At 41.9% G+C, this 13,472-nt stretch overlaps 1 protein-coding gene across 3 annotated transcripts in view; it reads right to left on the minus strand.

Moving 5' to 3' along the window:
* LOC142489265 (amine oxidase [flavin-containing]-like) overlaps positions 1-13,472 on the minus strand; it is a 160,449-nt gene that overhangs the window by 24,454 nt on the left and 122,523 nt on the right. For all 3 annotated transcript variants that reach the window (XM_075589732.1, XM_075589731.1, XM_075589733.1), the window contains 6 exons: positions 11,560-11,701; positions 10,743-10,892; positions 10,342-10,501; positions 9,098-9,194; positions 4,605-4,658; positions 2,893-2,950 (listed from right to left, as the gene is read on the minus strand). In XM_075589732.1, coding sequence (XP_075445847.1) covers positions 2,893-2,950; positions 4,605-4,658; positions 9,098-9,194; positions 10,342-10,501; positions 10,743-10,892; positions 11,560-11,701 — 661 coding nt within the window. The remainder of the gene's footprint in view (positions 1-2,892; positions 2,951-4,604; positions 4,659-9,097; positions 9,195-10,341; positions 10,502-10,742; positions 10,893-11,559; positions 11,702-13,472) is intronic.

Consider the following 13,472-nt stretch of genomic DNA (forward strand, 5'->3'; position numbering starts at 1 on the left):
ATATATATGCCACATTGTGTCTCCACATTGCAACAATCTTTGACTGCATTTGTGGTTTCATAGTAATTGGTGGCATATTTTTCCCTTGATACAGAGGGCAGCAATCACTAACACCCAACGCAAAACAAATTAGCTACATCTATCTGAAGGTTAATATTAGGATTAGATTATATATAGAACTCTCACATTGTCAGGGATATGGGTTACTAAAAACAATTATTAGTAATGTTATCTCATGGGAGGAATTTAGCCTGCCATTTGTCATTACCCCCTTTGCCACATCTTTTCACCAAACTGCAGGCTGTATTTAAGCTATTACTGCAGTTCATACTTATTTTCATTTTTATTATACACTACCGACACACTTTATTGAAGTGTGGTCGGTACCGCAAGCCGGGAAATCTCCCGGCTTGCTAGTGGCCGCTCCTCGGCGTGCCGCGCGTCATAGACGCGCGGTCACGCGTCATCGGGAGCGTGCGCCCCCTGCACGCGTGTCCAGGGGCTCCCCGAGGGAGCCCTGGTGTCCCGCGATCGCGGGACAGCGGCAGGGGGTTCCGGGGGACCCGGCGGACCCGGCAGCGGTAGGGAGAGCGCCCCGATCGGAGGGCACTCTTCCGCTGCTTCGGCGCGCGCCCGTCACACTCGGGCGCGCGCCAGGCTACTGCTGCGGCACAGAACGGGCAAATGCTCGAATAAACTGTGCCGCAGCAGTATCTCACTAAGGTAGGGCCATCTTAACAACATTAGGGGCCCCCGGGCAAAGCAGTGCATGGGGCCCTGCCTACACTGTCGCTCCCAGCCTCCCACGCGCTCACTAGCAGCAGCAGGCACCGGAAGTGCTGCATTGCTAGGCTGCGAGCCGGGGTGCCAGGCGGTCATAGAGTGAGCGGAGCCGGGGTGCCGGGCGGGGGGAAAGCGAGCGGAGCCGGGGTGCCGGGCGGGGGGAGAGTGAGTGGAGCCGGGGTGCCGGGCGGGGGGAAAGCGAGCGGAGCCGGGGTGCCGGGCGGAGGGAGAGCGAGTAGGGTTGCCAGGTGGCTTGTCCAAAAATACTGGACACAATGGTGAAAGGTGCGACGCACTCGAGAATCGTTGGTGGGGAAGAATGTTATTTATAACTGCCCAGCGTACCCATACGTTAAGATGGCCCTGACTAAGTGTATATCTGACTGAGTATTTTCACATTACAGGAATCCTCATTGGGATTCTTTTCACGCACATTTCCATTTGTGATATTTTACTGCTGCGGCCGAGTTTATTAGAGCATTTGCCCGTTCTCGGCCGCAGCAGTAACCTGGCGCGCGCCGGAGGGTGCCGGGCACGCGCCGAAGCAGCGGAGGAGCGCCCTCCGATCGGGGCGCTCTCCCTCCCGCTGCCGGGTCCGCCGGGTCCCCCGGAACCCCCTGCCGCCGTCCCCCACATCGCGGGACACCAGGGCTCCCTCGGGGAGCCCTGGACGCGCGTGCAGGGGGCGCAGGCACCCGATGACGCGTGACCGCGCATCAGTGATGCGCGGCACGCTGAGGGAGTGCGGCTAGCACGCCGGGGCATCCCCCGGCTTGCGGTGCTAGCCGTGCTCGAATAAAACGTGTCGGTAGTGTACAATAAGTGGTGATTCTATTCAAATTACCCACAGTGGGTAATGTGCAGCATACCAAGTAACAAGTCCACTAGAATATATGTGAGAACTTGTTTTCCAAGTGCTAACATGATATAGGTTTAAAAACCCATTTATTTTGTTTAAATAAAATAATTATATATTAATGGAGATGGATTTCCATCTCTTTCCAGTATAGAGTTCTACTATTAGAAAGGTTGAGTGCTTGTCTTTGAGGTAATTCTTTCAGTTTCTACTAATAAACTACCTCACATAGGCCCAAATGTCTATTGTTTCAGTTTTTGGCTTTTCACACCCTTTTGATCCCTGCTAATTAGGCAGACTAAATCACTAATGGGTTTTGCAGTCTGAGAGTTTGGTTTAAAGCAATAATAATTATGTGTCATTGACCTAATTAGATATGGGTTGCATAAAGTAGTTACATAGTAGATTAGGTAGAAAACAGATATATCTCCATCAGGTTCAACCTTTGTTAAATGTCTTATTGGGCAAGATGCAATGTAGTCATCCTATTTATAGTTTGGTTTCTCCAGAGGAAGGTCTAAACAAAACAAAACCAGTTAATTTCAGCTCCGGGGACCCCTTGCTTCCAGAGAAACTAACCTCTATAGGGGTTGCTGGTATCTCTGCTGAGTTTAAAGCCCCTGGTCATGCGGGCCAATAGGAAGTAGCACTGGATGATGTCACGGCTTTCTATTGGTCCACGTGATGCAGGACATTTAAAGCCGCCATTAGATTAGACACACCGTTTCTCTTTATGTAGGGATACCAGCACCACTATGGAGGTAAGTATCTCCGGAAGCAGGGTGTCCCCGGAGCTGAAATGAATGGGGTTCAGCTACAAAGACCTCATGCTTCAAACATGTAATACAAAAATAAATATATATTTAGTTTTTAGAAAAAGTTAACCCATTTTGCTGCTTTAATGAGTAGACCATCTAGTGTCAAAAACACTTCAGGTCTAAAGTAGTCAAAACCTTCCTAATTAATAATATATATCAAAAGGAATTGATTAACATTTTTGATGCAACAGAAAGCAGAAAATACAATGTTCTTTGTCAAGATGCACAGATTACACCAGTATCAACATACTGTACTGTACAAGCAGCTATTAAACCACTAATAAATATTTATGTTGCAAAATGTATGTTACAAAATACCATAGAAGCATAGACATTGCAAATAAGTCAAAATGGGATAAAAAAGCAAAAGCTAAAAGTAAAGAATATATTTGTGGTTTTCTTTTCAAAAATACAATATTAAAGTGGTAATCTTACATGTAGAGCTTCTTCCGATCCCATGACTTTTGCATAGAGCTCACAGATTTTGCGCTTCCTAAAAGGGACAAATAATACTATTTATTTCACAATGGGGGCAAGCTAGCAAGATTTTCTCGCAGCAAAACTGGTGCAAAAACCAGATTCATCAAATACATCAAAAACGTTGCTGTGCATCCACAGTGCGTGCACATTTTACCAGCTTGATGCATGTGATCAATCGACTGATATATTATTATCATATTATATACCTCTTTCACATGTGTACAATATGTAATTTTAATATGTAAAATGTATGACTGTAAATACTATTTAAATAATTCTTATTGACTATAGTATCCTTTTTCTATGCATGATTTATTGGTAAATTAAACTTGAACTTAAAAGTGAATGTTTTAGTACCTTATCAAATGTTAGCACAGTGTATATCAGTATCATTACAAAATAGGACCCTAATGAAAGTTTTCCTTTCATGCAATTATATGTTGAAAAAAAATAACAGTAAAGAGCAAATAACAAACAGTAAGTGTGAGATGTAAGCAACAGCTGGCAATCATTAATTTCACAATCAAGGTACTGTTTGGGTATAAAAGGTCTCAGTCCTCCTTCCCCCAGTAAATTTGAACCTGAAGAAGCTCCTTTGCTGGAGGGAAACGCGCGTTGGACGCGCAATGTTGTCAGTCTCCTACTTGGAGCTGTTTTTATGTAGTGCTCTGTAGTCTCCTGGCTCTATCTATGTAGACCTAATATTGGTTATTTACCAACAGTCAGTGAGTTAGCTTTCCTGCTTTATATGACGTGTCCACTTGCAGCTTGTTGCTGAGTAACTCACTGGTAAAAATGCTGTGAGTACCAGCTTCACTATGTTGTGAATTATTTTTCTCTATTACCACATTACCAGCTGCACTACCATAACTATGGGATGGTAACATACCATTAACAATCAATCCTAAGTGCCCTGTGGTTCATATGTTCAAGCAGGTTTGCTGAATGCTTATTATATAATTACTCACTGAGTGTTTACATTTATATACATTTATTTTGGTCTCATAGGTGCTTCAGAGGGGTGTATACCCTTACTATCAGCATCCTCTGTCTTCCAATCTCAACCACAATAAGCTGCTTGGGATTATTCCAACATACATTCATGGACACGGATGCTCAGTATTGTTAATTTAATTTATTTTTAATTCACATTACACGACGTTTTGGTAACATATGTTTTAAGGAAATGCATTAAAAGTTAAATTTTATACAATGTAGGAGTGCAGTATAGTGAATTCTTTTAGGAGGCACATTCATTTTGTGCTCTCCTCCCCCCCCCCTTTTTCTGATTCACTTTTCAGTTCACAGTTTGCACCCACATTTTTGATTACCATAATTATTCACTTATTACTTTTTTCAATTGGTGTGGTTTTGTGATCACTCCCTAACCTCCGTGTTTTCTCTTAGTTCAAACCATGTTTCACATTCTCCATGATAAAAAATAAGATTGAACTAATAAATAGCTAACATATTAAGCTCAAAACCAAGTCTAAATATAAGTAAATTAAGAAATTAATTTGATATACTGTAGCAATGGAAATAATTTTGCACGTGCAGTACTTAATTAACATTTGCAGAAATGCTATTTGTGGGGTAAATAAAGAAGGACACCAAAATAAAACTAGTCAATACATAATACATGATATCAATAATATTTTCCCTCTTACCTCTCATCTTTTGTAAGATGAGCCAGTCTCCTGGATTTGCGTGCAAGAATGAATCTAATAAAAAGCAAAAAGAACAGAATATAAAATGTTAGCAGTGTTTTTTTCCACACTCTATACAATGGTGACGTAAACTGTAGTAATAATGGCAAGATTGGAAATATACATTATACAATTATTTACATTAACTAAGACAAACATTTCTAGAATAGAATTTATTAATACTGGATGTAAAATGTCACTGCGCTTTCCCAGAATATCCATCTTTTGCGGTTATGTTGGCTTCATATTTCCACAGACAATAGTGTATACATTTTTCAGATTTAAAATGTGAACTACAAAAAAACTAGTCAGTCAAAAAAGCAGCAGCTGGAGCACAGGATGACACGATTGTGCTCTAGGAGACTAGGGGGTTGATTCTATAAGCCCAGAAGCAGTTGACACCACCCCAATTGGCTGAAAACTGCCATTGACTTCAATACCAGTTTTCGGCCGGCTTAGCTTTGGAGTTTTTTAAGTTGGCCCCATGTGGTTAAGGCTAAGTGAAAAAAAATGGGGGTAAGTGTTGTAGCTCACCTAACCATTCAAAGACTGACTGGAAATACAATTGATTGGACAAACACAGGATGTAACTGAAGTTATTTCTCAAAACTTTCTATCTGCAAAACTTGGCAAACCTTGGCAAAAACTGCACCATAATTGTCAATAATTTGGCAGCTTTTGAGGCCTTAATACTTGACCATCTAAGGGCCACGTGCAGTAAGCTTCGTTAGGCTATTTAACCTAAGGTTAATCTACATTATAGGCTAAAGCCCAAATGGGCGGCAACAGCCATTGACCAGGGGGCGCGGCCTCCCCAAACCTGGTTGATCGCAAAAGCGGCCGGAGTAGGGGAGGGGCCTCATGGGCCAAACCAGCAGCCAGGAGCAAGCGTCAGTCATTTGGTTCTGGCTCACAGAAGAATTTGAAATTAAAAGCTGCCACATTTAAAACTGTTAACAATCTGCTCCTCTCCTCACACACAGCTTGGCAGCATATGCAGGCTCTCTCTCACAGCTGCACCTCCGCTCCTCTCCTCACACACAGCTTGGCAGCATCTCCATCTCTCTCTATCTATCTCTATCTCTCTCTCATCCCAACTAGTAAATTTGTTACTTGCAACAAAGTGATATTTCTACCACTATTTGTATAGCTTGAGCTGAGGTTATTTATATTTGATTGCTCTCTCTCTCTTGTCCTCTCTCTCTCTTGTCCTCTCTCTCTCGTCCTCTCTCTCTCGTCCCCTCTCTCTCTCATCCCCTCTCTCTCTCTCTCTCTCTCGTCCCCCCTCTCTCTCTCTCGTCCCCCTCTCTCTCTCTCGTCCCCCCTCTCTCTCTCTCTCTCGTCCCCTCTCTCTCGTCCCCTCTCTCATCCCCTCTCTCTCATCCCCTCTCTCGCTCTCTCATCCCCCCCTCTCTCTCCTTCTCTCTCTCTCTCTCTCTCTCTTGTCCTCCCCTCCCAACTAGTACATTTGTTACTTGCAACAAAGTAATATTTCTTCCACAACTTGTATAGCTTGTATAGCTTGTGCTGAGGTAATTTTTATTTCTTTAACTTGTAGTTAAAATCACTGTCCCTCCCCTTCTCTCCCCATCAATCCCCCCTCACCCTCTCTCCTTTCCCCACCCTCATCTCTCTTCATCCCCCTCACCTCTCCCTCTCTCTTCCCCCCACCCACTTCATTCTCTCTCTCCCCACCCTCACCCTCACCGCCCTCCCCTCTCCATGCTACTTTACTTCATTTTCCTACACATGTGCATCAGTGTAGTTACGATTTATATTTGTAAATATATAACATTTTAGAAAAGGCAACTGCTCCGACAACAATCCAACCTACTTAAAAGACAAACTGTAAACACACAAATTAAAAAGAAAGAACCATCTCAATCAACTCTCCGCACTATCGAAAATCAATTTCCAAATATGTTGACAAAAATAACTTAAGATGATGGAATGACCAGTCTTTAAAACATATATTTTCAAATTGTGTTTTTAATGTAAATGTACATATGTATTTTAAAAAGCAATAAGTGCAGTAAAAGTTCAAAACAAAATGTACAATATTATCTTAATTTATTTTTTTATATATAACTATACAAGTGTCTATATTATTTATGAAAAAAGGCCTACATTTAGCCTATAATAGCAATACTCCTCTCAGAACAGGGCAAAAGTATATTTAAATGATTTAAGCATATAACCCAGGTACCTTCTTTCTTGTTATAATTGAACCTGATGTTAAGCATACTGTATAGTAATGAATTAAACCAGCGGTGCGCAAAGTGTGGGTGCAAGATTATTTAGGGGGGTGCAAGATTATTTAGGGGGGGCATGGGCCGGCAGATGCTGTGCACGGGCGGCCAAGAAGTTCAAGCTCCGTGCTGGCTGCTTCTCTGCTCTGTGCTTGCTGCGGGGCTAGGGACTTCCCTGCACACAGACAGCCCCTCCTCCTCCTGTGTGTTTACCTGCTCCAGTTTGCAGCTGCACACGGGGGACCAGCCTGTTTAGTACTTCCCACCCAGGTTAAAGTGTGTGACTGTGTTGTGTCTGTGTTGGTTGTGATTGTGTATATGTGTGTGGGTGTTGTAATTGAGTGTGTGTGTGTGTTGTGTCTGTTTTGATTGTTGTGTTATGTTGGTTGTGATTGTGTGTGTTGCAATTGTGTCTGTGTGTTGTGATTGAGTGTGTGTGTGTGTGTGTTGTGATTGTGTGTGTTGTGTTGGTTGTGATTGTGTGTTGTGATTGTGTCTGTGTTTGTGTGTTGTCTGTGTTGGTTCTGATATGAGTTTGTGTTGACTGTGTGTGTTGTGATTGAGTATGTGTGCTGTGTCTTTGTTGTGAGTGAGTGTGTGTGGGAGTTGTGATTGAATGCATCAGTGCACAAACTGGCGGGCGCAGGCGTCGTGCAGCAAAACCTGGTGTGCACGGGCCGGCAGACGCTGTGTCCGGGAGGGCGAAAAAGTTGTGCACGGGCGGCCAAGAAGATGTGCGTGGGTGGCCGAACAGGATAGTGCAGGTGGAGGCCACGTGAGGGTGTGTGCACATGCACGGGGGCTTCTAAGGTACGGGGGAGGAGCACGCCCCAGCGCTGTGATGTCAAACCCCCTCCTTCCGGTGTCTACCCTGTAATAGCGCTGTGGTCCTGCTCTCCTCCACTGGCAACCTGCTTCGCTGCGATCCTCTGCAAGTGAAAGGGTGGGCTGCCACTTTATCAATCATACTATGAATATACAAAAATAATGTAAAAAAAAAAGTGAAAACAACATTGAAAACGGAAATAAATAATACATAATACTGTAGGTAGGAGTGTGGATGACACTGGGGAGCAAGCCAAAGAGCAGGGAGAATAAAAAGGCAAATGGGAGAAGGAAAAAGTGGTGGAGAAGGGAAAAAGGGGGGGGGGAGAGGGAAGGGAGGTAGCAAAGAGGTGGATAAATGCCCCCCCCATAAAGATTGCCTATATGCACGTACGCTCTCCCAAGCTTGGCTCTTGGGGAGACAAACAAAATTGACATTGAAGCGCGCTCAGCAGCAGTCAATGCACACACACACACAGACACACGCATGCACGCACACACGCACACGCAAAAAATAGCCCCGATCCATGCCTTCCCGCTCGTGCTTGCAAAATTATGCAGGACAGCCTGTGCTCATGCTTGGAGAGTTGGTGATGTCACCGCTCTCAGCGGCAGTGTGGACGCAGCCTAATTTTACAAGCGTGAGCTGTTGAAATATGTAAGTATTTAGACATTTGTATTTACATAGTATACCGTTTAATGAAGGTTTTTTTTTTCATGTGATTTTGATTACATCAGGCAGGGGGGGTACAAGAAATGTTATGAATGAAAAGGGGCGCTCTGCATAAAATGTTTGCTCACCCCTGAGTTAAACAACGGTAGTTGTTTTTGCATTTAATGACCTTTGTGGATATGTAGGTAAATATCCTAAAATTATTTGCCCTTTTTAACAGAGCTTAGTGCAGGGGTGCGGAAACTTTTCGGCTTGCACCCTCCTGTCTGCTCTCCCCTACTGCTCGTGCCCCCCCCCCTCTTACCGGCTCCGTAGCATGGCGGCGTCACCCAGTTTACGTACCCCTGGCTTAGTGTATAGTATCTGGCCCTATCACTGCTGGAATACTGAATGTTCACTAAATAGATGTAGGATATTACATACCTTACAAAATATGCCACCTTCATAACTACACATTTCACAATATATGTGTTATTTAAACATGCAAATGGAATTTTGGTAATACTACAAGTACCTTTGTAATTTATATAATAATTAACACAATGCTTTTACTCACTGAACCCCTCCTCCCCTAAATACAAAGATTTGGTGTAAAACATCTCAATATTTTCAGAAAAAGCTCCAAGCACCTTTTTCTAGTATGATATATTTCCATTGCATACTTCTATTCTGTTAATTTTTATATTGTGGTCTCTCAAACTGCATACCCCATTATGGCAGGTACAGTGCCATCTGGCTTGGTATCATCAAGAGTCAGTCCGATTGCTGCATCTTCATCCTCAATGATCATGCTGCCACAATAATCTGAAGAAATGTAGAAATACAAATAAGCCCCTGAGCATTTTATTTGTCCATATTATTGCTCATATTTTCTAGAACCTTATTTAACCAACATACTCATATAATTTTCGCTTGAGCTGAACAATAGCTAATGGGCTCAGCTAGATCAAACATTTTGGGTTTGGTCAATATCTTTTCAAGTTCACATTCATACACCAAGAAACAAAGATGCTACTGTATTTTAAAATTACATTAATTTTGTCATTAAATGCTCTTTCATTTCTTACAAGATTAAAGTATACCTAACTTTTTTTTTTTTAAAGGTCAGATATGTAGAAAACGCTTCTATCCCAGTAACACTTTTTGAAATCCCTTAATGAATAATATGAAATTAATTAACTATTTACTGATTAAGTGATCAGTGCTGAATTAGCCAGTGATCCAGCTTCATTAAGACCTCAGTAAGAATGTTTGAGTATTTACATAAATATGGATCAACTAGCCAATTTTTAAATGCTTAAAATGCATGCAGTATAAATGTTATCTGGCTAAAGCTTGGCAATTTAGGCCAGACTCATTTTGGTTCAAAATTATTTGGCAACGAATGAATACAAAGATCTGTAGCAAATGGGTAAGTAATAGTTAAAAAGAGTGCAAGTTTTCAGGACCACATCACTAGAGCTCCTTTCTTCAGGCAGATTTTCAGATTATTTTCAAGTACATTTTTTTGTTCTTCTTTAAATACATACGGTATAAGCAAAAATAGGCCAGGTTAACAAGGCAAAGACAAAAGCTCTACCTTGGAATTATTGTCTCAATGTATTTTTTCATGGTGCAGCTTGTTTTATTCCCTTTTTTCCCCATATAGAATTGTTAGTTCATTGATTGGTACATTCATCTAGAAGTTTAGTGAAAACACTATACGTAACTTTTCTAAATGTTGCTTCAAAAATTGAGAAACAATTTATAGTTAAGATACTGTAAACATTAGAAAACAGCGTTTAAACAGAAACATCTGGTGAACATAGAGTAAACAACTACTGTACATAGAAACTATGCACGGACATCCATGTTGATGATTTTTCACACGGGGCTATAAAAAATTCTATGGCATGTGGCCTAAACTCCAGCACAAAACACATTTGCAGTCCTTCAAATACTGTAAATGTACCTTTTTTTCTCCAGAAGGCTTCACTGTAGTATACCATGCACTTTATTACTGATCCCATAGGAACACGATTAATTAGCTGGTTTCTTAGTGGTGGTAATTCAGGGTTGAAATGAACCTTCAGACAAAGGGCTGGTGGAATGGCACTGATAACATATTTGGCCTAAAACATAAAAAATATGCGACATATGACAATATTTACCAAGTGGGGCAATTAATCAAGACACCTTTCGGTTCCCAAAGACATCTTACATTCAATTAAATGGGCTAGAAGGTGTCATAAAATAGCACTGCTTCGTAAATAGGGCCTTAGTTTCTTCCAATCCTTTATAAACTAGTAATTGTAATATCCAATGGTCTGCTTTATTTTAGCAAACACCAAAAAAGTGGTAGAAAATAATTACCTCATATATTTCATGATTTAGAGTTTCCACAATAATATTGTCTCCTGACTGATCAATGCGTACTACAGGTCTATCCAGCTTCACTCGGCCTTGTAGGTGTTCTGCCATCTTTTCGCTAATCTGCCCAGATCCACCAACAAATTTTCTCTCCTTGAAATAGAAAACAATATACCGTTGTTCAAAATACTTTAAGCATTACATTGCCTACAAACGAATAGTAGCCATTCGTCAGTGTAAATATGAGTTTATGAATGTACAATAATGCCACTTTGAGAGCTAAAAAAAAAGTAAAAAAAAAAAAAGAAAAAAACACCAACATTAAGGAGTTAAAGTCTAAATTGAGCCCGTAGTGACTGATAAACATTCTCTTCAATGGCAATTAACAATAAAAGCAATTATGTAAACCAAAATAATGGGTTATATTTATTTTTTAATGTATGTGTTATAAAAGAATAAGCTATAACTGTTTTAGTTTTATGAATGAAGCATTTAGTGACTGAATGCTTCTACTTTAAACAATTTTACTGTTTACATCAGTGGTTGTCAACTCCAGACCTCAAGAACCCCCCCCCCCGCCCCCCCTTTCCAGACAACAGGTCATGTTTTCAGGATATCTCTGCCTCAGCACAAGTGGTTCAATCAGTGGCTCAGTCAATGACCTGACCTGTTGATGGGGTGTGGGGAAAGGATCTTGAGGACTGGAGTTGAGAACCCCTGCTTTACTCAACTACCAGTGTTGTCACTATAAAAGATAGATAAAATTATGAAAAGTATACCTTTAGAACTTAAAAAGTACAAGTGTGTTGTTTCCTTTTACCTGCCCTCCATTAGATGTTGAAAATATCCTTGTGGTTCCTCCGCACTGTTTTACATACCACAGGAACCAGAGAGCTGAAACTTCATGAGGCTCCGAGGTTACATTCACATTCACAAAAAGAGTAGCAAACTTCTTAGCTGTACTGAGGGAAAATGTTACAAAAGAATGGTGTCAATAAAAAAAAAACACATTATTATGTTTGGTGGCTCAAATTCTATAATGCTGAATCAATAAATACAATTAGAACAGAGTTTGTAGGAACATGCACTTCTAGTTCTCACAGTACTAGAACAAAAAAAAATGTGGTACCAAATGCTGTCAGGGACCTAATTCTGCAATAGATCCCGTTATTAAATGGATTCCAAAAGCAGAAAGGCAGCGAGCACTCGTGAATTGAGGAAAAAAAGGCTTTATTTCAATAATGCTACGCCTTTGGATCCCAGCTGGGACCGTTGTCGCGGCTAATGACATTCCCAGCTGGGACCGAAATGCGTAGCATTATTGAAATACAATAAAGCCTTTTTTTCTCCAATTCACGAGTGCCTGCGGCCTTTCTGCTTTTGGAATTATTAAGTACACCTGTCCCAAGACACTAGCTACGAATACACACCCGCATCTACTGTAAGATAGGAGGTGTGACAGGCCTTGCTCTTGCAGCAGGAAATAAAGGGTTGTGGGGCACATGCATCAAATGATAGTACAGGTTATCACACCCATTCCGGCATTAACACCCATTGACTTCAATTGGAGTTAACGCTGGTGCCCGTGCGATAACACATACAAGCACTTGATTCATGTACCCCTATGGAAGATAAAGCCGAAAATGTTAATATAGCATTAAAAAAGTACAGTAAATATATCAATGCGCCACAAGAAAAAAAAGTGTGTGTGTCTGTGTAAGTGAGGGTTTGTGTGTGTGTGTGTGTGTGTGTGTAGAAGAGAGGGTGTGTGTGTGTGTGCGGGTAGAAGAGAGAGAGTGTGTGTGTGTAGAAGAGAGGGTGTGCGTGTGTATGTGTATGAGTGTGTGCATGTGCGTGTGCGCGTGTGTGTGTGTAAGTAAGTGGGGGGGTGTGTAAGTGAGGGAGTGTGTGTATGTATAATTGAGTGTGTGTGTGTGTGTGTGTGTGTGTGTGTGTGTGTGTGTGTGTGTGTGTGTGTGTGTGTGTGTGTGTGTGTGTGTGTGTAGAAGAGAGAGAGTGTGTGTGTGTGTGTAGAAGAGAGGGTGTGTGTGTGTGTGTGTGTAGAAGAGTGGGTGTGTGTGTAGGTGAGAGGATGTGTGTGTGCGCGTGTGTGTGTGTGTAGGAGAGTGTGTGTGCGTGTGTGTGTAGAAGAGTGTGTGTGTAGAAGAGAGGGTGTGTGTAGAAGAGAGTGTGTTTGTGTGTGTGTGTAGAAGAGAGAGAGTGTGTGTGTGTGTGTGTGTGTGTGTGTGTGTGTGTGTGTGTGTGTGTGTGTGTGTGTGTGTGTGTGTGTGTGTGTGTGTGTGTGTGTGTGTGTGTGTGTGTGTGTGTGTGTGTGTGTGTGTGTAGAAAAGAGTGTGCGTGTATGTGTAGAAAAGAGAGTGTGTGTATGTGTGTGTCTAAGTAAGTGAGGGTGTGTGTAAGTGAGGGTGTCTATGTATAATTGTGTGTGTGTGTGTGTGTGTGTGTGTGTGTGTGTGTGTGTGTGTGTGTGTGTGTGTGTGTGTGTGTGTGTGTGTGTGTGTGTGTGTGTGTGTGTGTGTGTGTGTGTGTGTGTGTGTGTGTGTAAAAGAGTGTGTGTAGAAGAGTGTGTGTAGAAGAGTGTGTTTGTGCGCGCGTATGTGTGTGTACAAGAGTGTGTGTGTGTGTGTGTGTGTGTAGAAGATAGAGTGTGCGTGTGTGTGTAGAAGAGAGAGTGTGCGTGTACAGTATGTGTAGAAAAGAGAGTGTGCGTGT

Source organism: Ascaphus truei, chromosome 3 (assembly GCF_040206685.1).
Source record: "Ascaphus truei isolate aAscTru1 chromosome 3, aAscTru1.hap1, whole genome shotgun sequence".
In the NCBI taxonomy this organism is placed as follows: Eukaryota; Metazoa; Chordata; class Amphibia; order Anura; family Ascaphidae; genus Ascaphus; species Ascaphus truei.